This window comes from Argentina silus (assembly GCF_951799395.1).
Source record: "Argentina silus genome assembly, chromosome: 1".
NCBI classification, from domain to species: Eukaryota; Metazoa; Chordata; class Actinopteri; order Argentiniformes; family Argentinidae; genus Argentina; species Argentina silus.
The window spans coordinates 29572923-29597316 of NC_139655.1; the positions used below are offsets into that span (position 1 = coordinate 29572923).

At 47.0% G+C, this 24394-nt stretch overlaps 1 protein-coding gene across 1 annotated transcript in view; it reads left to right on the forward strand.

Annotated features, from left to right (window-relative positions):
* arfgef1 (ADP-ribosylation factor guanine nucleotide-exchange factor 1 (brefeldin A-inhibited)) overlaps positions 1–24394 on the forward strand; it is a gene marked incomplete at its 3' end in the record, with an annotated part of 45537 nt that overhangs the window by 12766 nt on the left and 8377 nt on the right. Inside the window, exons 2-26 of the mRNA XM_083681905.1 lie at positions 3050–3080; positions 5239–5395; positions 5739–5885; positions 6824–7003; positions 9762–10071; positions 11138–11257; positions 11601–11860; positions 12702–12835; positions 14747–14981; positions 15683–15782; positions 15894–16033; positions 16215–16323; positions 18645–18846; positions 19302–19413; positions 20012–20217; positions 20387–20471; positions 20632–20797; positions 21364–21515; positions 21760–21888; positions 22122–22280; positions 22451–22595; positions 22787–22874; positions 23019–23059; positions 23184–23353; positions 23981–24132. Of these exons, the coding sequence (XP_083538031.1) occupies positions 3050–3080; positions 5239–5395; positions 5739–5885; positions 6824–7003; positions 9762–10071; positions 11138–11257; positions 11601–11860; positions 12702–12835; positions 14747–14981; positions 15683–15782; positions 15894–16033; positions 16215–16323; positions 18645–18846; positions 19302–19413; positions 20012–20217; positions 20387–20471; positions 20632–20797; positions 21364–21515; positions 21760–21888; positions 22122–22280; positions 22451–22595; positions 22787–22874; positions 23019–23059; positions 23184–23353; positions 23981–24132 (3730 nt within the window). The remainder of the gene's footprint in view (positions 1–3049; positions 3081–5238; positions 5396–5738; positions 5886–6823; positions 7004–9761; positions 10072–11137; positions 11258–11600; positions 11861–12701; positions 12836–14746; positions 14982–15682; positions 15783–15893; positions 16034–16214; positions 16324–18644; positions 18847–19301; positions 19414–20011; positions 20218–20386; positions 20472–20631; positions 20798–21363; positions 21516–21759; positions 21889–22121; positions 22281–22450; positions 22596–22786; positions 22875–23018; positions 23060–23183; positions 23354–23980; positions 24133–24394) is intronic.

The window sequence follows — 24394 nt, forward strand, 5'->3', positions numbered from 1 at the left end:
TCAGAGCTCGGGCTGCAGCCCCCAGGAGAGTTGATACGCCTTCCCTCTCTAATGCATCTGGCCAACAGTGTCTGTGTTCCCGCTGTAGGTGATTCATTACGCCCATCCACCACGTCTGCTTACAGTGCCTGGCCTAATGTGAGATCCGTTTAGAACTAGAATGTTTAGGAAAGCATTTAGGAAAGCATTAGCAGACATTGTCATGTCTTTGTTTGAGATAAATGAGCAGCGCGCGTGTGCGTGTGTGTGTGTGCGCGTGTGTGCGTGTGTGTGTGTTAATCAATCAAGGCCAGTAAGAAGGGGCCCCATCCTTTGATGTGAACTCATTATGTTCATCAGTGGTGTCTCACCAGGCATCAGCAGCATTGTCCTGTGTGATGATTCGGGGGTGGGGTGGGGGGGGGGGCTGTTGTTGTTGAAGACTGAAGCCCACCATACAGGACCTTCAAGGTCAGCAGCACTAGAGCTGAGGCGCATCGAGGAAATGAGTGGACTTGGATGTTGTAATTGTATGTGTGACTCACAGGACATTCTGTGTCGTTTATGTATGGTGGAAAAAGCAGGCGAGAACAGATGAAGTTAGTCACATTCAATTCTGCCTTTTTAATTGAATGTATTTATTACAGCTTTGGGTGACAAAGTGCTGCAATGGTTCATTTGGTGAATATGAGAAAATGAAATGTAAATGAGTTATAAATCATTCAATTGTGTGTGTGTGTGTGTGTGTAGGGGGGGGGGTGTGTGTAGGGGGGGTGTGTGTGTGTAGGGGGGGGCGTGTGCCTGGTGCAGCACAGTCACTGGCGGTGGTGTGTGAGAGATGGGGTGGGGTTTTCAGGGGTAACCAGCATGTCTGTCTGTCTGTCTGTCTGTCTCTGTCTGTCTCACTGCCATTCCTAGTTAACACTCACCGTTGCCATGGTTTCAGCTCTCAATTCCAGTCAAAGTGACAATCCCCATTGTTTTTTGATCAAAACAGCCATGTGTACATTGTCTGTTAACGGTATGCTCGAGACATTAAGCAATGAATGCCTGTTGAATAGATATCACAACAAGGTTGTACTTACACCACCACAGACATGACACTCCCTTGCATATCACTGTCTCTCCATGAAAGAATAAAGCGCAGTGTCTGAAGAATTCATTTATTTTTTATTGAAGGCCTTCTTTCACAGAACAGCAGCAGCAGCACAGAAGCACTGTTTCATCTCCAAGCTCTCACCCGGCTAGGACTGAATCAAACCTCTGGTTGATCTCTGGTGCTGGTCTCTCTGGTGCTGGTCTCTCTGGTGCTGGTCTCTCTGGTGCTGGACTCTCTGGTGCTGGTCTCTCTGCTCTCTGGTGATGGGTTCTCTGGTGCTGGTCTCTGGTGCTGGTCTCTCGTGCTGGTCTCTGGGGCTGGCTGGGTTTAATAATCATAGCTTACTCTGTGTCTGGGATTGGGCCTGTGATGTCAGGCTTTGGCAACATCTCTCTCTCTCTCTCTCTCTCTCTCTCTCTCTCTCTAAAGGTTGTTACTCTGCTGTCCTTATCAGTGTTGACTCTGCTCCCAGGGTTAGGGCTTAGCCACAGTGCCTCATTGTTCCCCAGTCTAATCACAGCCACTCATTCATGACCAGCAGCACAACTACTGCCACCACACTGAAGCCCGCATGAAGCAACAGTTCCCATAGACTAATACACACACACACACACACACTACAAGTGCGCACACACACACACACACACACGCATACACACACACACACACACACACACACATTGTAGGACCAACAGCGAGAGAGTGGAGCCCAGATGAAGGGACCAGGCCCCATACAGGGATGTAGAATGAGATAAATGCCTGACATATGGTTCCTCTTCCACAGTGTCTCTCTGTGAAAGAGCTTTCAATATCCCAAATTACTTAATTTTTTTGGTCAACGACTCCCTGTGATTAAAAAAAGCAGAAAAAAGAAAGAATCCTCACAAGAATATGAAGAGGTTCCCGAAACCAGTCTTGATTCAATTCCACGGAGGGTTGATAACTAAATTGAGTGGCCTTTTGGTTTCTGAAAGGAAGAACTGCCTGCTGGCAGTGAAATAATTGAGCTGTCAATCCTTTACGGAGGTCTGTTTAATGAACGGAGGGTCGTCGTCTTCGGAGGGGCTGTGTGGAGAGCTTTCTACACTATGTGTTTAAACTGTTTCTTCCTTGAGCTGGACTGGACTCCGACTTGGCGGAGAGCATTAATTGGCATCGCTCTTCCATGAGTCAGAGAGCTGATACAAACACACACACACACACACACACACACACACACACACACACACACACACACACGCTTTCATGTTGCCATATCTGTGAAATAAACACAAACGTTCTGGTGCTGTCACACACGGCGCACAGTGAATGCTAATTTCGCCTCGGCTCCGATGCGAGACCGCGTGTGCACGATGCCCAGACTCCTCTGTCTCTCTCTCTCTCTCTCTCTCTCTCACCGAGGGAAAACCAGTTCGAGGGCTGTCACAGCGATGCCACACTCTAAACAAAGTCACTCCTCTCAACTCCAACCCCCCCCCACCCAACACACCAAATGAGTGTCTGAAAACATACTCCTACACTCCTTGCAGAAGCTCAAATAAATAGCACGCAGTGTGAGTGTGTGAGTGTATGTGAGTGTAAGTGTGTGCATCCGTGCGTCTCATTGAGAATGTGTGTGTGTGTGTGTGTGCTGCTGTATACAGAGCCTGAAGAGTTTGTTGCCAATGGCGTTCTTCGAAGCTTCTCAGACAGATCAACTGATCTGATGTCTTCTCATTTAAAGCATCAACATTTCATACTTTCATAGTCTCACAAGGAGCTGTCAAGGAGTGAGAAGATCCACTAAGTACAGCATTCATAAATAAGAAGGCTCCTCACTGCTGCCTGCCAGGCCCCGATATCAGCTATTCCCTACGGTGTCATTAGTTGAGTAAAACACTGCAGAACTCACTCTCCCCATCGGCTTTTACCCCACCGTTCTAACTGTTTCTCCTCCTCTCTTTTCCCTCCCCTTCTCCCCCCTTCTTTCAGAGGAAATAAAGGAGGAATCTGACAAATTAAGGTAAGGTAATTTTAAATGAATTGTAACAGTAATTAATTCAGGTTTGTTTGAATGTGTTCCTCATCTCTCTCAGTGACTGTCTATCCCTCTTCTGTTTTTGGCAAATGTAGTGTGTGCGTGTGCGTGCGTGCGTGTGTGTGTGTGTGTGTTCTCTCGCTCTGCCTGGCCTGCTCCTAAAAGCCCTTCTCTCTGTCGTTAATGGCTTTTCTCATGGACCCCTGCTTAGTGCCGGGCTTTCGTCTGTTTCAGCCAGAGTGTGTGTGAGAGGAGGGAGGGAGGGAGGGAGGGATGCTTGCTTGCTTTTGCCTGGCAGTGTGTGTGTGTGTGTGTGTATGTGTAGCTCTGCTGCCCAGTAACCAGGGCTGTGGAATGAAATGTACCATGAGTTCCACTCCTTCCCACCTCCCTCTGTCTCTCGCTTTCTCTCTCGCTCTCTCTCTCTCTCTGCTCCCTCCTCCCCCTCTCTCCTCCCCCTCTCTCTCGCTCCCTTGCTCTCTCTCTCTCTCTTCCCCTCTCCTTATCTCTCTCTCTCCTCCTCTCTCTCCCTCTCTCTCTCTCCCCCCCCCCCCCTCTCTCTTCCCCTCTCCCTATCTCTCTCTCTCCTCCCTCTCTCTCTCTCTCTCTCTCTCTCGCCCTTCCCTCAGGTCCCACAACAGGACCGGATGAGCAAGGCTAGATCAGCATGTTCCGTTTGCTCGGGCCCAAATGAGACTCCTGAGGTTAGGGAGTGATGGGGAGCTCCCTCCTACACATGGCCTGCCCAGATGGGCTCATCTCTGGGTTGAAGAGAGAGAGGAGGAGGAGGAGGAGGAAGAGGCTAGTGGAGGTTCAGATACCAGACACCTAAGCTTTCAAAGTTGCCCTGCCCACACACCGGTGCTCCTGCTCTGGTGCTTAGAGACCCCCCCCCCCCCCAGCCAGGCTTTAACTCAACCCCTGTTTGGCTAGGACGGACCTCCGCAACTCACCCTCCCCTACCACTTTCCTCATTATCTCCCAAGGAGAATGCAGGACTTTTTCCTGTAACTCAACGATTGCCCGTCATTAATGAATATAGAGACGGCTGTAAGTTAACATCGGAAAATCCCCTAGGAGCTTGCGTAAGCAAAAAAAAACAGTGTCCAATTTGTACAAAAAGCAAAAATCACCGCACTAGCCAGAATAGATAAAGCCAGACATGTCTCTGAGGACCCAGAATAGTCTCCCTGGTTGCCTGGCTAAACCTCCATTTATGTCAATTATGAATCTGAGCAGGCTAATCCCCTGCCTGGGCTGATTAGAGGGGAGGGGGGGACGGCTGAGCAGTGACTTAGGCGAGAGCAGCTCTCCCTAGACATCCTGCTGGGGACAGGGCTAGGTCAGGCACGTAGAATTAGAGTGAGTAGACCAGGGGCGCCCCCATTCAAGTCAATGTTCTGTGATTATAGATGAGAGGTTTGGGAGATTAGTATATTTGTCCTCTTTTCTCTTCTTACTCTTATTCTCTCTCTCTCTCTCTCTCTCTCCTCCCCCTCTATATCTCTCCCTTTATTGCCTCTGTCTGTCTCTCTCTCTCTCTCTCTCTCTCTGCCGTGTCCCAGAGCACTGCGAGGTCGTCCCTCTAAAGAAGCTGAAGTCATCCTTTCTCTCAGCCAAGACATAAACAAAGCAGCCCCTCCCTCCCTCTCCTACTCCCTCCCTCTCCCTCTCCCTCTCCCTCTCCCTCCCTCCCTCTCCCTCTGCTCGGTGCAGCATGGGTGGGGTAGAGCTTGCTGTTGTTTTAGCGATGCGGCCATTGTTAGCACATACAGTCAAGGACCTCTGAGTACAAAAGCAGGCCCATCCTACAGGCAGACGGCACTCCCAATGACGGTTGTGTGTCTTTTGATGTGATTTCAATAATGACAGTCACAAGGACACACTTCAACCGAGAAAAAAAAACCTTCATCAGCATAAACACCAGACAGAACCCCTACTGAACAGATGACCACACACACACACACACACACACACACACACACACACACTAGTCAGTAGGGACTGAATGGTACTGTAGAAGACAAGGCTGTGTGATGGTGGTTGACAGAGTATACCGTATGATCCTTCTGAGTTTTTGGGGGTTTTTTTTATTTTATTTTTTTATCCTTTTTTGTGTTGTTCTTTCCTTCCTTCCTTCCAGTCCGCCCCCCGGAGACAGCAAATCCAGTTCCAGCACTTTACCGCCGATCAAATCGAAGACCAGCTTTGTGGAAGCCGACAAGTACTTCTTGCCATTTGAGTTGGCATGTCAGTCCAAATGTCCCCGCATCGTGATCACGTCGCTGGACTGTTTACAGGTCGGTGGCGCGGCGCGGGGGGACGAGAACTGTGTGTGTATGTTGACGTTGTCTCTCTGCATCAGAGGTGTGTACACACTCTGATTGAACAGTTGGTCACCATTGTCAAACCAAAAGCGCCAAAGCATTGTTGTTTTCATGTTTTTTTTTTTGTCAAATTTGAGTCAAGAGTTAGATTTTCAATTTCTGTTTTCATACTGCAGTTTGTCGTGATGTACATTTGGAGTATTTCTGGATTGTCTTCAGTGTTCTGTTGTTCTGAGTGGCTTCCTCTCTCTCTCTCTTTCTGTGTGTGTGTGTGTGTGTGTGTGTGTGTCTGCGTGTGTGCGTGTGACGCCTGTAGAAGCTGATTGCGTACGGCCACCTGACAGGCAGCGCTCCGGACAGCACGGCCCCCGGCAAGAAGCTCATCGACAGGATCATCGAGACCATCTGTGGCTGCTTCCAGGGCCCGCAGACGGACGAGGGGGTTCAGCTCCAGATCATTAAGGTACTCTCTTTCCTCTCTCTCTCTCTCTCTCTCTTTCTCTCTCTTTCTGTCACTCGACATTGCTGGACAGTGGAGAATAGACTGTAAACAATGTGTGTGTACAGTCCCAGGCGCAGTGTGCTCACACGGAGTGCTTTTATCTCTGAAGTACGTGTGTATGCGTGCATACCCTTTCTTATAGCTGTGGGGAAAGGGCACTCAGGGGAAGTGCGTTAGACAGGGAAGCGTTGCTCTTAGCTACGGGTTAGACCACAAAGAGAGAGAGAGAGGAAGTCGTCCTCGTCTGGCCTGTCACCTCCTGCGAGGCAGATCGTCTCGTCTCGTCTCGTCTCGCGTCGCCGGCGATCTCCATTCGCTGCTCCGAGTTACAGCGCGGTGCGCCTGGCCCCTGGAACAGCAGGCCAAATCTCACCATCAGCCCCCTTAATCTCCTGTCAGCTCAGCTCTGGGTGGTGCTGGCGGGGGCGCAGGAAGGGGGTGTGTGGGCGCGTGTGTGTGCGCCCTGGCCACAGTGAGATGGGACAGACCGGGAGGAGAGGATCACGGTGGTTGGAAGGGAGTGTCGCAGAGTCGTCCGACATCTGAGGGAACTGTCTGTCCTCATAGTATTTTCTGTGAACCTGATTTATTTTTAAAAGAAACAGGATAGCGTTTAATGCTGTACGTAGTGTGGTTTCTTTTGACACTGCCGATTCGACACTAAACAAAGGCAACCGTGTGATTGTGGATGCATGGCTTTAGAGAGATGGAGAGCATCTCCCACGTTCTAACGTTATTGATTTCTGCAGTAACATTCTGGGCCTGGGGGTCCTTTTGAGTGACCCTAATAAATAGATTGACTCCATATCTCCCATCATGTATTTGTTCTCTCTTTTACGCCTCTCTCTCTCTCTCTCTCTCTCTCTCTCTCCCTCCCCCTCCCGCTCCCCCCTCTCCAGGCTCTGTTGACGGCAGTGACCTCCCAGCACATAGAGATCCATGAAGGCACAGTCCTCCAGGCAGTCAGGACCTGCTACAACATCTACCTGGCCAGCAAGAACCTGATCAACCAGACCACGGCCAAGGCCACGCTCACACAGATGCTCAATGTCATCTTCGCCCGCATGGAGAACCAGGCAGTAAGTCCCTCTGGGAGAGCCCTCCCCCCCCCCCACACACACATACACACATACACACATACTGTACACACACACACACACACAGGGGAGGACTGGGTCACTCTTCACTTGAGCCACTCTGTCACAAAGCACAGTTTATGTGTCTCTTAAGCATGACATGGCAAATGTATAAGTACGTATGGATCCAATGTTGCGTGAAGATGCACCGTGTACATGTAGTTACATGGGATTGTCTTGGTATTCAGTGACTATACGATGAACCGGTTTGCTGCAGAATGTGCTGAAAAACCTACCGTTCAATATGGTTCTAATATCATCACAATTGTCATGTTGTATGCTACGCTAACCATGGCTAACCTGACAGCAGACTATTAGATCCGGCCTTGACTTCTACGGCCGTGTCATGCTAACGACAGTGTCATGTACTGAGGGCTTTTTTGACCAGGGGTCCAAGTTAAGGTGTTACCTTTCAAACAAAGCTTGCTCTAATATCATCTTTTTCTTTTCGATTGACACTTCTTCCCCTCCCCCCACCTTCCCCCCCCCCCCCCCCCCCCCCCCCGGACACATAGCTTACAAATCACAAGATATCTTGGTCTCTGGCCTCCAGAAAGCGTGATCGCCAGGTAAAAAGCGTACAGGACTGCCTTGACTTGCCTGATCTGAACTCTGAACTCTTCTCTGTGTGTGCGCATTGGGCTCCATCTGTACATCCATCCCTCCATCCATCCATCCATCCATCCATCCGTCTCCTCCTCTGTTCCAGCTCTGGGGGCAGGCTTGCCTTGTGGTTCCACTGTGCTTGCTGTGGCTTCCGTTCAGTTGCCTGCAAACCATCTTTCCACCGATTTCCATGTTTAGTTTGCATTCACTCGTGTATGTGTGACTTGGCTGGCCCCACAGAGCCTTTCACTTCTGAATGGGTTTCTGTTTGTGTTGTGTTGGTTAAGGTAGACATGCAGGATTGGTGGAGGGCTGGAGAGGGAGAGAAGGAGAGGGAGGGAGAGAAGGATAGAGAGAGGGAGTGAGATGGAGAGAAAGAGAGAGTGAGATGGAGAGAGAAGGTAGAGAGAGGGAGAGATGCAGTCATACAATGATGAGATGGGCTGCTGTTTCTCTGGGTAATAGAACTGTTGTCTCTGTATTCTGCTCTCCTGGGCTCTGACACACAGGCTGTTAATATAGCAGGCCGGCTGGATCCGAGGTGGCATTTGATTAATGAGCTTAGTGTGTTTGTATTGGCTTGTCTCTGACTCTTTCTCTAGACTTGTTACCGTCCTGTTAATTTGATTTTGATCATTTCATTTACCCTTTTTAAATAGAGTGCCGTATCATTTAATTCGATGGTTCTTAGCATTGAATGCTATTGTGACGTTGGGACTGTACTCATTAGATTAGAGAGAGAAATGGGTTTGAGGGAAAACATGTTTTAATTTTATTTTTAGAACGAGATTGTTAGTGCACCACGTTAACTTCGGAAATGAGGAGGTACTGTTCCTCAAGTGAAGGGTCTTCCACCAGACCTTTTTAGGATGGTTCAATGGGCTGTCATACAAGGTCATTCAGTATGTAAATGTCCAGTATCCAAATGAATTGCAGAAGAGGTTCAAAGACTAAAACCAGTCATTCTCTACAGTATACGACAGTCAAGACAGGTACTGTACGTCTTAAGCCAACTGAAAAGACTGTGGAAACATGGGCCTACAGTTGTAACAAGCACACTCTTGTCAATTTATAGTTTCACTTCACAGTTTTCGAAGGTACATGAAAACATTCTGTTGAGTGATTTTTTATTCATTTTGGAGCCTGGGTTTTACCACTCACTGTCATGGTTGTGGTGATGCGTCGTGTGTCCTTTACACCTCCATTTGTGTCCTTTTTCTCAGTTGTGTCACGCTTTCATCATCGCTGTGTAGAACAGTTTTTCAGTTCTTTTAACATTTCTTGACACACTTACATAATGCACCTGGCTGTTATGGCTTGGCTGAAAGAGAATCGTCAGTGCTTGAACTAGATGCTTTTTCTTAGAATCGTTGATGCGTTATGACAACCGTGAAGTGCTGTGTGTATGACAGATATAGCGTTAGTATTGCATCCTATGGTTTGCTATACCCACTCAAACAAACCCGCCTTTTTCAATGGCCTCCATGTGGAGTTTGCCGATGAACCTAATGAACACTGTCACAGTCCGCTGCTCCACATTCTGAAACTGTGCTGTAACACTGACAACCAGTAGGATATTTTAGCCATTTTAGGCCAGAAATACACACTGCCTCCAATGCACTGAAATAGAGCTGTTTACATAGCCCAAGCATGAAGCCATGCTACAGCATGTATGCCCCATAGGTTGTTCTGAAAGCCAGGTCCTATACGGCAGTATGATTCCTCATTCATAAACACACACACACACACACACACTTTGACACTTCGTCCTTATGTTAAAAGAGCCGGGTGGAAACTCTGTGTTCTGCTCCCTCCTCTTGGAAAACTGTGTCTTCCTGGTCTGACATCCGGACGTTTTGTGGCTTGGCTTTAGGGGTCTGAGAGACCTTAGGGAATTAAGAGAGCTTGTTCAAGCTTGTAATTGGTATGATGAGTTTGTGTACTTTGTGTTAATGGGTTTTTCTGTGTGTTTTGCGTTTGTGTGTGTGGCTGTTTGTGTCTGTGTGTGTGTGTCTGTTTGTGCTGGGCTCTTCTGTCTGGGTATTGTGTCTCTGTGTGTGTGTGTATGTGTGTGTCCACTCCTCCCCTCCCCCAGCTCCAAGAGGCTAAGCAGATGGAGAGGGAGAGACACCGGCAGCACTCCCCAGTCACCCCGCACCAAGAACCAGACTCACCCCAGCTCCAGCAGCACACCCACCCCCCAGCCAAGGGCCTTCCCCAGGAGGCCAACAGGCCTACTACCCCCACCTCCGCCCCAGGCCCTCAGGGCAGCACAACTGGGTCAGGGGACCAGGAGGGAGAGCAGGGCTCTGTCTATGAGAGCCCAGACCCAGAGAACGGCTCTGAGTTCTGTACAGCAGAGAATGAGCAGACAGAGGCAGACCAGGCCACCACAGCAGCACAGAGTGAGTCTCATGCTAGGGCTGACCTACTGTATAGTGGATTACATCCAGCAGTACACACACACAGACATGCACACAGCAGGGCAAACATACACACTTGGACTGTATATGAGCTCATGCTTGAGCTTATGTGTATACATACACACACACACACATATATATACTTAAGGGTCACTCAATACTTATTACAAAGAAGAGGTTTGGCATGTCTGAAGATTCACTTCAGGGGAGGCTGGTAGAGGCAGAAATCACACATTTTATATGTACCATTCTTCATTCCATTCCATGCAGTACAATGTCCCCATGAATTCTACCTCCGTCAACATCCCCTGACTCACATACTGTATTTAGTGTTATTATGCTTCTTTCATAGCACAGTAGATGTATTGTAACAATGCCTCAACCTTGACATTTCTCTGTGATTTAATGTGAGTTAAATAGTGACAACGTTTATTTTTTATTTTTTATTACAGTTAGAAAATCATATAATAAGACAGTTTTCTCCACTGAATCATCTGACAACTCAAATTCTTTCCTTTATGACAGAGTAAGGTTTGGAATGAGAAAAAGTTTTGGTACAAAACATAATGGAGAGAGGGAGAGAAAGAAAGGTTGGATCGAAAGATTGTTTTTGTCTGCAAATTAATTGGCACTTTCAACACAAACACACACACACACCCACACACGCTAAGAAAGCTTTGTGTATTATCATAGGGCTTTCTGTTGTGTCTGTTGAAGATGTGATTGTGGAACTAAATGTGTTTTCATGAAGAGCAATTTTCCACTGCGTCAAGGATGGACAATGTTTTCAACCTTTACATTTACTGTACTCTGTTAACGTCAATGAGGGCCTCAATCAGCATTTACAAAAAAAACATTTTGTTCGCAGACATTTTTTTCACTGATTCATATTGATGGTTTACGCTTTGCTCCTTTTAGTTTGATAGTTTTTCATTTTTCCATTTAATTTAAAATGCTCTCTGATTTTAAACACTTCACTATTTTCTTGATGTGTTTGTTATACAACTCTTCCCAGTGCACATTGAATAAAGCTGAGCTTGACTTTCAGATGCAGCCCAACACCAAAAGGAGGGAGGAGGAGAGGAAGAGGAGGTGCCTAACTATGAAGAGAAGGCCCAGGAGATTGTCCAGAGCATCCTGCAGGAGGTGGTCAACACTGTCTCTGGAGGTAAAACTCACTCATTAGACAATTAACATGTCTGTTGGAACTTATATATAATCTCATGTCTGGGCAAAGTACATCTCCGGTCGAGAGATGAGCTACGTCACTAATTCAAAATGCCCATCATTTTGAGAATGAATACCCACAACTCCAATCACAGAATTTCTCCATTGACTATCGATCTCACATATCTTTTACTGAATAATAGAGTTGACTACCTGAATTAGAATGTTTTGAGGCTTTTGTCTTTATGTAGACTTGTCCTTGTAGAAAGAGAGAGAGGTGTGTGTGATATGTGTGTGTCAGTCTCAGTGCTATTTTGACCCACACATACTAAACCTCTCCAAAGGGCACCGCCTGGACCCTGCTCACCTATGTTCAGATGCCAAGGAGGCTGGGTCCGGCAAGGGTGAGGGTGAGCCCACTGAGGCGGAGCCCCCCACCGAGACCACCACAGAGGGCACCCAGAGCTCCCTGGAGGACGAAGGGGCGCTGGGCAGCGACAGCGAAAACGTCCATGCAAACGGCATCCCTGGCACGCCCATCTCCGCCACCTTCACCCCGTCTCTGCCCGACGACAGGCTGTCCGTCTCCTCCAATGACACTCAGGTGAGCGGCCGGGCCTGTCGCCGATTCGGTGGATGTTTTCAGAGAACATGTGAAACAGAATGTGAAGAGTCGCCTTTACAAAAAGAAAGAGCTCTGTGACAGCCTTATACCGCCTCCTAATTGCCCGCTGCGCGCCAGCGTCCAGTTCTCTCTCACATCTCTCTCTCCCACTATAATCAGTCTGGGTGTCCTAATCAGCCGTGTCCGTCAGAAGGCTCTGCCCGCGTCGAGGCTGTCAAGCGTGTTAGCGGACGCTCTGTCTCTATTTCAGACGCTCGCGCCGAGTCGTTCCATTCATTGACGGTTCTCTTTCAGTCGACTCGGTTCCACATCTCACTACGGGATACGCACTCTTGTGCACTCTGTTGTCTGAAACCCTATTCAATCACACAAAAACAGCTATTTGTATGGCCGGGAGCGCTTTGCATGGCTGACCCCACGCCACCTGACGGGTCATGTCAGGACAAACCCTGTAGCGCACAGGCACGTTGAAATTAAAAGTAAAAAAAAAAAAAAAAAAAAAGGAAAGTATATTAGCATGAGGTGTTCACTATTCAAGCCATGTTGTGTGGCCCCGTAGTGCTGGAGTAAACATAATTAATGGATCACCTCAATTAAACACCTCTCAGCTGCTGAGGTTTGTTCCAACTAGGTCTGAGGGGTGTGATTATGTTTTGATTACAGTCTAAAATAATCAAGGTAGAATAAATCTGCTAATGGGTAGCATTTCATCTCACACTGTTGGTGCCTAGCGGTGAGACCGCCACTGGTAAGGATAACCGATGTACCATTAAATGTTTTGTTGCTCTTAACCTGTTAATCTGTCGTGTTTCCTCTACAGGAATCTGGTGCGCTCACAGGCCCGGCTCCGGGTGCTAAGTTCTCCCACATCCTCCAGAAGGATGCCTTCCTCGTCTTTCGTTCCCTCTGCAAGCTGTCCATGAAGCCCCTGTCGGATGGACCCCCCGACCCAAAGTAAGAAGGCCCTTCTGAAACTTGTTTTTGCATATGAATGAATAAAGAGTATGGTATAGAAGGATCTGTACCCGTGTTTGTTTTTGTGCCTGTGTACTGTGGCACATATGTTCTGTACAGATTAATATCAGGAGGTTACTGGGCTGATTATAGTATGATTTTGTTTTGTAAGATGTGGTAGAGATGTAGTGTTTTTATAGCATAGAGATTATCACTGTATGGTACTCATATGGATGCTTGAGGATAGTTCATATTAGGAGTGATTTGATGGTGGATGCTATGGTTGGATGAGACATCATAGTACAGCTGATTGTTGGTTCTGAATCCCTTCCTGTGTTTGTGAAGGAAAACAGTCTCTGAACAACAGAGGGGGAAAAAAGAATTGTAATCCGATTTTGTCTTGATCCAATACAAGGGAGATTGCATTTGGGTATTCCATGTTTTGCCAAGCCAGTTACTGTACATTCAGAGGGGGGATCTGATTTGCTTAATCTGATAGCAGTGTTTATTTAACAGGATTTCTTGAATCTGGTTTCTGTTTGTAACTCATTTCTGGCTGTCTTTTGGTCTCTTCATCATTTACCCATGCCCCCCCCCCCCCCCACCCCTTATGTTCTAACACCCTATTCCCATTGGTTAATGTAGTAACAGTTGTGGCCTATGTTCCAATGGGATCGTCAGGATTCTGTCAGAGCACAAGAGAGATGTTCCAACCCAGACAATAGTGGAACGGAGCTATCTATTTATCTCTGTGTGTTGTCAGGGGCGACAGGGAGGAAGGCTGTGTCACACCACGGCAGCGGTGCTACTGTATGTCACCTTCTTTTCACCCTCTGAGATTTACACCAGACTAGCCTGGGTGATATCTGCCTACACACAGGAGAGGGTGGCAGCTGTTTATCAGAACAGAGACTGTGATGAGAAAGGCTGTGGTTAGGCTATGGTTAGTAATGGTGCATGGTTTGATGACTTGAAGGTGAAATGCTTTGTTTATTCAAGCAACTGCAGTATTTGCTTACACTCTAAACATGTTACTTCGAATACGCTCTAAGGAAGCGAACACAGTGAGTCATCTGTTGTGGAGTGGTTTAATACCCATAGGGAATACATATACATATGGATAAATATAGCACATATTAAATATATATATTTCAATTTGCAACTTTGCCAATATGCCCAGAGTTATTTGTTCTTGTTTTATAATGTCACGGTCAGGTGATTGTGGGCTTTGATTTCCCCGGCAACACTGATTAGTTTAGTGTTCTAAAATGTGTCTTTTGTTTGTTCCTTTGCTTCCTGCCGAAGCTTAAATGATGAAGTTGTGTCATATTTACCCTGTGCAGCGCCTTGGGAGAATGCAACCATACTTCTGTCAGAGATGCAGGAATATATTTCTGTTTGCTGCATTAATCCCAGTCTGTCTGCAATGGAGAGCTAGAGAACATTCCAACAAGGAAGCCAGTCTCAGCAAATAAGCAAACAAAAAATCTATATTTTCGGTTATGAACTCAGGCCCTTATACAAAGAGGAACATTGGTAATGGTGTCATAGCTACCATCAAAATCCTCTATCATCTCTATCAGTCCCAGCTGGGTCAATGAGGAAGTGCTGATAATAGCTAATGATGAGTAAAATGGTGTCTCACAGTGCAGCTGATAATGATGCATCTCTCTCTGCACCCTCTCCCCCATCCATTTTCTCCTCCTCCCACTCCTATCACCCTGTTTGTCTGTCCTTAATTATTATTATCCGCTCCTCCGATCAATCTGAACAAGTCTGAACAATCTGAACAAGGGAATTACATTTCTTCTTTACCCTTCAGCAATCAGTGCCAGTGCTTGAGGTTTTTGAGCTTAAAAGTAAAAAAAAAAAAAAAAGAAAAAAAACACTATGGTGTCTGTCCTCTCCCAGGTCCCACGAGCTGCGTTCCAAGGTCCTGTCCCTCCAGCTGCTCCTGTCCATCCTGCAGAACGCCGGGCCCATCTTCAAGACCAACGAGATGTTCATCAACGCCATCAAGCAGTACCTGTGCGTGGCACTGTCCAAGAACGGAGTGTCCTCGGTGCCCGAAGTCTTCGAACTCTCGCTATCCATCTTCCTCACCCTGCTCTCCCACTTCAAGACCCATCTCAAGATGCAGATCGAGGTAACCACTTGACCAACTCCTCGCATCTTTCTTTTTTTTCTCAGAACCCCCCCCCCCCCCAATATCCCTCCATTATTCTTCCATTCTCGCTCTACATCATCCTCACCCTATTGTTTCCACTTCAGAACTCTCCATCTCAGAATGCAGATAGAGGCACGGTTCTATTGTTGATTGGTTGTCAGATTTCCATATGCCAGTCTCTCCCTGCCTCTCCCCAATGTTGTAAACCTCTCATACATTCTGATATTGACATACTGACACAATCTCTCAATGCAGCAGGCAGCTGACACAGGTGATGGATGGGAGATGTGGTTTATCACAGGGGGGCTGTAATGTAGTTCTGCCATAGTGCGATTGAGTTTGGGTATTACCTGTTTTGCCGTTGGTTCCTGATTTATAGCCCACTTCCACGGTGCTCAGGCTGTAATATGTCCTCAAACTGAAGTTGATGACTGTATCTGCTCTGTTTGTGGCCATGGAGGAAATCAGATTCCTTTCTGGAGAGTGATGTTCTTTGTGATGTAATGATGTCATAGATGAGTGGTCAGTTTGCGGTACACTGCAGGATGCATGTGTTTACGACCTAAGCACTCAGTGCAAGTTTGGTTATGAAGATCTATTCTCCTGTTTTTTTTTTCTGGCAGATTTGTTATTTTGTCCCATTTTCTGTATTAACAGTAATTGTTTGCTTCGCTCCGCAGGTGTTCTTCAAGGAGATTTTCCTGTATATTCTAGAGACGTCCACAAGCTCCTACGACCACAAGTGGATGGTTATACAGACCCTCACTAGAATATGTGCAGGTATGTGTCAATGTGTTTTGTGTGTGTCATGAAACCATAAGGTTATAGTTCCAACATTTTGATGGTTGTGTACACCAATACTGACTTTCACCTCTCTCTTCTTTCTCTCAGATGCCCAGAGTGTGGTGGATATCTATGTGAATTATGATTGTGACTTGAATGCTGCTAACATATTTGAGAGGCTGGTGAATGACCTCTCTAAGATCGCCCAGGGGCGGGCGGGACATGAGCTTGGCACAACACCACTTCAGGTGAGACTGACCATTCAGTAGAGTGCGATGAAGACAGCCAGCAATCACAAATCAAGCTGTTTACTTGAGTGGTGTTTCATAGATTTTCTTATTTTGTTCATCAAAAAAACACATATCTGAACTCTTTGGGCATTGTGTATTTTTGCTCTAATGTTTTTTGAAATAACGTTTCTCCCTCTAGGAGTTGACCCTGAGGAAGAAAGGCCTAGAGTGTCTTGTGTCCATCCTTAAGTGCATGGTGGAGTGGAGCAAGGACCAGTATGTCAACCCCAACTCCCAGACTAGCCTTGGTAAGAGAAGAGACTGACCAAACTAACTGCAGACTGACTGATACGCATTTGATTTGACAGATCCAACATTTCTGTCCTCCAAGCCTCAACCAACCAGACTGAAAGGACAGTGATATGAATCCTGAGGGGGGGGGGGGGAAAGTGCTGCTCTCTCTCTGGGCCTTTGTGGATACGATGAAAGGGTCTGGTAGCACAGTTTGAATCCTAGCTCCCCATTACCTGGTACCATGTCAAATACTCTACATAACATAGACATCTCACAGCAGCTTCAGTGCTCTGTGTCAGCAGTGGTGGCGTCCTGTAGTGTCTGTTTACTACATTTCTATGCTAATGCGTGGGGGCTTATGAGTACAAATATCCTGTTTGTTGCCTTTGCCTGTAGAATTGACTGTAAGAGGCTTGCTCGCTTTTTAGGAGGTCTATGGGGGGAGATTCAGTTAGAGGCACGACAGCCAGGTTATTGCAGGGCTTTCTTTCTTATTTTTTTCGTTCATTCTTTCTGTCGTTCATCATTAACTGGGGTTAACTGGGGTGAGAGTGAAGGATGGTATTCATCAGTTTGGCTAATACAGACCCTGAGAGAGAAGGTTAGCACTCCGGAACATGTCTAGCAGGACCCTGAGAGGGCAGGCTATCAACTGTGAGAGGCTAATACAGACAGGCTAATACACCAGGCGGAGGCTAATACAGTATGATACCCTGGACTGACTGATGATGAGACACACATCTGTGACAGACAGAGCTACTGTCAGCGTGTCTGGCTGACTAAATCCCCTGCTTCCACTGTGTTGAAGGGAATTACTGCTTAGCCAGGGAGGGACAGGGCTGTAACCGGGCGGGAAAGGGAGACTTTCTAAGAAGAAGGCTAGGGGAAAAAAACAATCCCTTCAGGCTCCCTGAAACGATCCACAGGCTAGCCTCAGGCTAACTGCTGGCACTTTAAGCTACCCAACCAAGACAGCTGAACTCACAAACAGCTAATGCTACAGAGGGATTTACCATGCCAAAGCATTAGAGCCAGCTCATCAGTGACCATGCGAAAGTTAATATAAAGAACTGTTTGAGTACAGACTTGGGTATGAAATTGCATTGACTGTATCTGACCATGCTTTTTGGTAACTTCAGGCTGAACTTTCTCACTTGTGAAAGTTCAAAGTCTGTTATATGAAAGTCTATTATAATGTTATATTCTGTGTAATTTAGAATAATTTGTTTGTTTGTTTGTTCTGAAACGTGTTGCATAATTACAGTAGATAGTACCTCTTTACTCTTCCCTTTTAACTGTGGTCCCTCACCCTTTGTTCTTTGCCTATGTGGGCTGACTTCAAAGGAAGAGCAGGTAATGGTAGAATGTTTTTGAGTGTTTGGTAGACTGGTTTCCGTAGTAACAGTAGAAGTCCTTTCGGGGGTCTAGTTTAGCAGGTGGTGGCGGTGGCTAAGGAGGCTTTGAGTGGTCCTGTGTGCTTTAGACTCCCTATCTGTCTCGTCATTTGCATTCATCTCGTGTTACTTGCTTAGAACACTGTTGATGGTAAATAGGCCCCGACGGGATTGCATGGTGATAGGATCTGAACACAGCATCTGAAATGGCAGTGATTATTCACCCTAATTGTGTTGTTACTGGTGAACACAACGGTATCACTGCCTGCTCTGTGCCACCACTAGCCCTCCTCCGCCCCGTCTCTGTACCCTTAGCAGGCATCATCAGACGAGGAAACACACTGCCAGCTCACATTACCATGATAGGAGTCCTGAATCTTTTAGAGAGTTTCCGATGGGTAATAAGATCCCTGGCCAGCGTACAATGTCTGTTACAGGCAGGCAACCACCCTACGGTCCTGTTTCATCCACAGCAGCATCATGATCCTGTGTCAGCCAGCCTCCCCTCAGGCTACAAACAACACACTACCTCCATGCTCAGCTTCATCTGCTGCCAGCCGCTTTATTAGATAACTGACCTTTTTAATGTCCTCTCAACCTCGTAAACGCTAACACACACAGCCCTGTGCGTGTGTGTGCAAGTGTGCACCCGTGTGCGCGTGCATGCGCATCAATATAACACCTTGACAAGACCCTTAGGCCCATGATGCAATCCCTCTCTCTGCAGTGCAGAATCTTCCGTTCAATTACTGAACTCCCTCTCCCAACCCATCGATTAACCCTACTCTCCCAACCCATTGATTCAGATCGTACAGGCTGAATCTCCACAAAGTTTGGATCTTTGGAGGCCTTCTCTTTCTGCCCAAGATGTGAGCAGTGTTTTGTTCTTCTCTCTCTCTCTCTCTCAGCCTCTTTACTCCTCTTTTGCTCTCTCTTCCCAGGTCAGGAGAAGCCTGTGGAGCAGGAGAACACAGAGACAAAGGCACCAGAGACCATCAACCGCTACGGGAGCATCAACTCCCTGGACTCTACAGCCTCCTCAGGCATCGGGAGCTACAGCACTCAGATGTCGGGCACTGACAACCCAGAGCAGTTTGAGGTCCTCAAACAGCAGAAGGAGATCATCGAGCAGGGCATCGACCTGTAAGCCAGCCCTCTCACTCCTGGCACAGATGTGTGATGTGGTAGACAGTACTACTGTATGATGTGCTATGCTATACACATGCTAACCTTAACAAACTGGCGTACAAAATAAAAGTTGACTTTTTTCCATATTGAGGAGGCAACTTCATCCTGCTCCTTACATCTTGTTTATCCTTTATTTATTCAGGGGAGTCCCTTTGAGACCAAGGTCTCTTTTTCAAGGGCTCCCTGATTACAAAATATATACACATCACTATTATTTACATCAAGATGTTAAAAGGACACAATTTACACATTCAATAAAAATGTTACAAGTTTTACAGACAACACTCAATTATAACAACCTTCCTCCACTGAGGAATCCTTAATCAAGTTCCTAAAATGGCCCAATGATACTAAAGCATCGAGTCTTAGTGTATCCTAAGCATAATCTTGCCTCTATGCCCTGCGCTCAGGTTCAACAAGAAACCAAAGAGGGGCATCCAGTACCTTCAAGAGCAAGGCATGCTGGGAACCACCCAAGAAGACCTCGCTCAGTTCCTGCACCAGGAGGAGAGACTTGATTCGGTAAAGAGCCGTTGTATTTCCTATAGTTCTGTGGTTAGCATGTTTATCCACTCTACTCAGAGCACTTAGCCCTAATGCTCACCACCACCACACACCCATCCTCCCACTCCAAGATGACTTGGAGTCCTTCACCGAGCGCAAATGTTTGTTTTCAACGAGTGAAGAACTCTCTCTCGGCTGATTGGCTGGCCTCGAGGGGATCTCCACACTGTAATAATCTGCATTAATGAGCGTTTCAAAAACACCTGCTTTTGGAACAAGGGCCCTCAAATTCAGCCACTAGAGTCGACTGACAGCAGTAGGAGAATAGGAACACAGAGGAGTTACTGCAACATGTAATTAGCACAACAATACTCCTATTTACTGGATATAATGTGTACAAATTGGCTCTGATTGAAGAGTAAATGAATGAATGACATGACGTGTTGAATAGTCAAACTAGCAAGCAAGTTTTCCTGTTACACCATCTCTAGCTCTCCATGGTTTCTCCCTTCTCATCTCTCTCCTTTCCTCCCCCTCTCTCCTGTCTCTCTCTGTCTGTGTGTGTCTCTCTCACTTTCACCCTCCCTGTCTTTCTCTCTCTCTCTCTCCCTCTCAGACTCAGGTAGGCGAGTTCCTGGGGGACAACGACCGCTTTACTAAAGAGGTCATGTATGCCTACGTGGACCAAATGGACTTCCAGGGCAAAGACTTTGTCTCCGCGCTCCGCATGTTCCTCGAGGGCTTCCGTCTACCCGGGGAGGCCCAGAAAATCGACCGGCTTATGGAGAAATTTGCTGCTAGATATTTAGAATGCAACCAGGGGTGAGTTTTGCCTGTAGAATGTTGAACTGTTCATGCAAACAGAGGAGGTCAGAATATATGTTATGAGAATCCCAACCAGACATGAATTCTTTATTGATCTGTGTTATGTTTACTATTATTTCCCCCCCCCCCCCCCCCCCCTTCTCTCTCTCCCCTTCTCTCTCCTCAGGCAAACAGAGTTTGCGAGTGCAGATACTGCATACGTCCTTGCCTATTCAATCATCATGTTGACAACAGACCTTCACAGTCCGCAGGTAAGCCCATAGAAATGAGTGCACTCAGCATCAGTGCGTCATCAGCACTTAACTTCAATGCAAGCCCTTCAGCCTCGGCAGACAGACGGGCCACGTCTGTAGGTATATACACTGTGAATAAAAATGAGCATCTTTTCGTCTGTCTTTTTCTTTCTTAAAGGTAAAGAACAAAATGACTAAAGAGCAATATATCAAGATGAACAGAGGGATCAATGATAGCAAGGACCTGCCAGAGGAGTACCTGTCGGCCATATACGATGAGATCGCCGGGAAGAAGATCGCCATGAAAGAGACGAAGGAGCTAACTATCAAATCGAACAAGCAGAGTGAGTCATGAGGGCTCTCTCTGTGTCTGGGCCCGACAAGAATATCATTACTGTTTGAAATTGAGCGTGTCAAAAATGATTTTGTTCGCAGGCTCGGATATTAAATGCCTATTTGAAAAAGAGTAATTGATCTTTCTCAAGTTATCAGCTTTGGATATAATCAAGAGTTATTCATCTGGTGATATCTTTGTGGACATTGTTGAATTTCCATCAAGATTCCAAAGCCGTTAAAGTTGTCTGAGATTTTTGTTGGATTAGATTGCGTAACTAATTGCCCGGTTGAAAAGTTTGTCCTTGTGTCTGCATGTTCAATTGGAAAAGTTTGTGTGTGTATCTCCATTAGAAGACATTGTTTGTTCGTTGCCAAGAGGGTGTGCTTATCAGATGGACACCGAGATAGTCTTAGAACTTCCTAAAGGATTAGGGTTAGCCCTTCAGAGAGACACACGGGATTCCCTCGTGTGTCTCAAAAGAGTTTTATAAACTGTATGTGGTTGCTGAGGGGTTGTTGTGTGAGAGTTTACCCTGTATGTGTTCACCGAATCCCTGGTGTGTTCCTATGCCAGGTGTGGCCAGTGAGAAGCAGAGGAGGCTGCTGTACAACGTGGAGATGGAACAGATGGCCAAGACAGCCAAGGCCCTGATGGAGGCTGTGAGTCATGTCCAGGCTCCGTTCACCAGCGCCACACACCTGGAGCACGTCAGACCCATGTTCAAGGTAACATAGACACACCAACAGACCAGCCTTTTGGACCTCATGTATAGCTAGGGACCCTTAGCATTGCTGTGGTATGTTGTAGGTAGGCCCACTTTCAAGGTAACAAGCTGAACTTGTATGGATGCTGTCAGGCCGGCCCCATGCGGCCCTGCCCCCATTCGGCCCTGCCCCCATGCAGCCCTGCCCCCATACAGCCCTGCCCCAATGCAGCCCCCACTCATCAGCTCTCTCCTCTGTCTGTCAGCTGGCATGGACACCCTTCCTAGCAGCCTTCAGTGTGGGCCTGCAGGACTGTGACGACCCTGAGGTGGCCTTTCTCTGTCTGGAAGGAATCCGCTTTGCCATCCGGATAGCCTGCATCTTCACCATCCAGGTACTGTAGCCGTCTAATGTATGCAATGCATTCACAAAGGAGTAATAGTTACATCATATAATAATAATAATAAATGTCATAATAATTGCAGTAATCGTTGTTGAGAAGACATGGGAGTGTGTGTTTCTGATTCCCCATCTCTCCTCTCTCTTTCACTCTCTCTCACTCTCTCACACACCCTCACTGCCCCGCCCCCCCATCTCTCTCTATCTCTCTCTCTCACACACACACAGCTGGAGCGGGATGCATATGTGCAGGCCCTGGCGAGGTTCACCCTGTTGACGGCCAGCTCTGGGATCACAGAGATGAAGCAGAAGAACATCGACACCATCAAGACCCTCATCACTGTCGCCCACACAGATGGCAACTACCTTGGCAACTCCTGGCATGAGGTCTGTCATAGTATCTCTTTCAATCTAACTGGACATCAACATCTCTCTCTCTCTTTCTCTCTCTCTCTCTCTCTTTCTCCCTCCCTCCCTCTCCATCTCCAGTATATAGTGTTGTTTCCTTCCCTGACGTGACTGTGTGTGTGTGTGCCTGTGTGTGTTCCTCTCCTCAGATCATGAAGTGTATCAGTCAGTTGGAGCTGGCCCAACTCATAGGTACGGGGGTGAAGGCCCGCTACATCTCAGGGACGGTCCGCGGTAAAGAGGGCTTCATCTCCAGCACCAAGGAACAAAGCAACGACGAGTACCTGGGCCTCGGTCAGCACCCACCCCCTTTCATAACACAGAACACTGCTTTATTAGTAGCATGAGTAGAGTTTCTCTAGAAGTATACAGATGTCATGTACTTGAAAGTGTACTGTGGTTTATTTCCAGGTGTATTGTTGTTGTTGTTGGTATTCCTGGTTCAAGCAGGAGATGTCTAACCTCCCTTTGTTTGTCCGTGGTAGGAGGGACAGTGGATCGCAAGCAGATCGCCAGCATACAGGAGTCCATCGGGGAGACCAGCTCCCAGAGTGTGGTCGTCGCTGTGGACAGGTACGGTCACGGTATTATTATTTTTTTGTTCATTTGAAGACTTCTCTCTTCCGTGAATCATACGGTTGATTTGACGAGTCTCCGGTGACCCTCCGTCCCTATTGCATGTGACTAAAACATTGTTATGTTTTGTGTCTTTTTTAGGATATTCACAGGTTCTACCAGATTGGACGGTAATGCCATCGGTGAGTGTTCATGACTTTACCATGATTCGATGAGGGACTGACTCTATTGACTCTTGGTGAAACAACATTGACGACATGTCCGTTCTGATCGTGGAATGACACACATTTCTCTATGCGTTCTCAGTGGACTTTGTGCGCTGGTTGTGTGCTGTATCGATGGATGAGCTGGCCTCGCCCACGCACCCTCGTATGTTCAGCCTGCAGAAGATCGTGGAGATCTCCTACTACAACATGGGCCGCATCCGGCTGCAGTGGTCCAGGATCTGGGAGGTCATAGGAGACCACTTCAATAAGGTGGGCTTCTAACAGTCTCTCACAAGGTGTTGCTTTAACTCATTTAGTGCCGAGGGTGAATAAAGTCGCCCAAAATTGTCAACAGTGCTATGGGTGACTTTATTCACCAAAAATGCATACATTATCATGCTTAATTTTGTAGCCCATCAAAGTATTGGTGCTAGGTAAATACCACATAAAATACTTGCCACTCTAGGTGGTGAATGTTCCGGAATACTTAGGCAGTTAGTGAGTTAAGCAGGTTTTTTTCATTAATAATCGATTTGTTGATTTGCTGGAGACTACTACACCTGCTACATCTGTTTATCCGGGTCTTTATCAGATTAAACAATTAAGGATGGAAACCAGAATGAGCTATAAAGCCCTGAAGGATCCTTGACTTAAAGAGTCAGAATCCGACTGGAAAAAGGTCGTCGAAAAAAATAATTTGAGGGTGCACTGTGTCTCGAGTGCTGCATAACTTATTTAGAGGGCCTGTTTTGGAGTCGTTTCTAGTTTAGCTACATCCATGTAAGTGGGCCAGTGTGGTGTTGAAGAGCTATAGAGGGGTAGAGATTATCAATATTAAAAAGTGGTGGTAGAGATGTTGACATGCTGTGTGTGTGTGTGTGTCTCCCCCCTGTTCAGGTTGGATGTAACTCCAATGAGGATGTAGCTATTTTTGCCGTGGACTCTCTCAGGCAGCTCTCCATGAAATTTTTAGAAAAGGGGGAGCTGGCCAACTTCAGATTCCAGAAGGACTTTCTGAGGCCTTTCGAACACATCATGAAAAAGAACAGGTAGAGTGTGTGTGTGTGTGTGTGTGTGTGTGTGTGTGTGTGTGTGTGTGTGGTGTGTGTCACTACAAATTATTCTAGCCCATCAAATTTGTTTGGTTTTCTATTGTAACACCACTCCACCACTCACCGCCTATTATTCTCTTGTCTCTGATTCTGTATTGACATAGTTAGACTACCTGGCCTAAATCCACCCACTGATTCAAGAGGCAGAGTGCTCCAGCACTAGGGGGGGGGGGGGGGGGGGGCGGTGGCACTGAGCCAC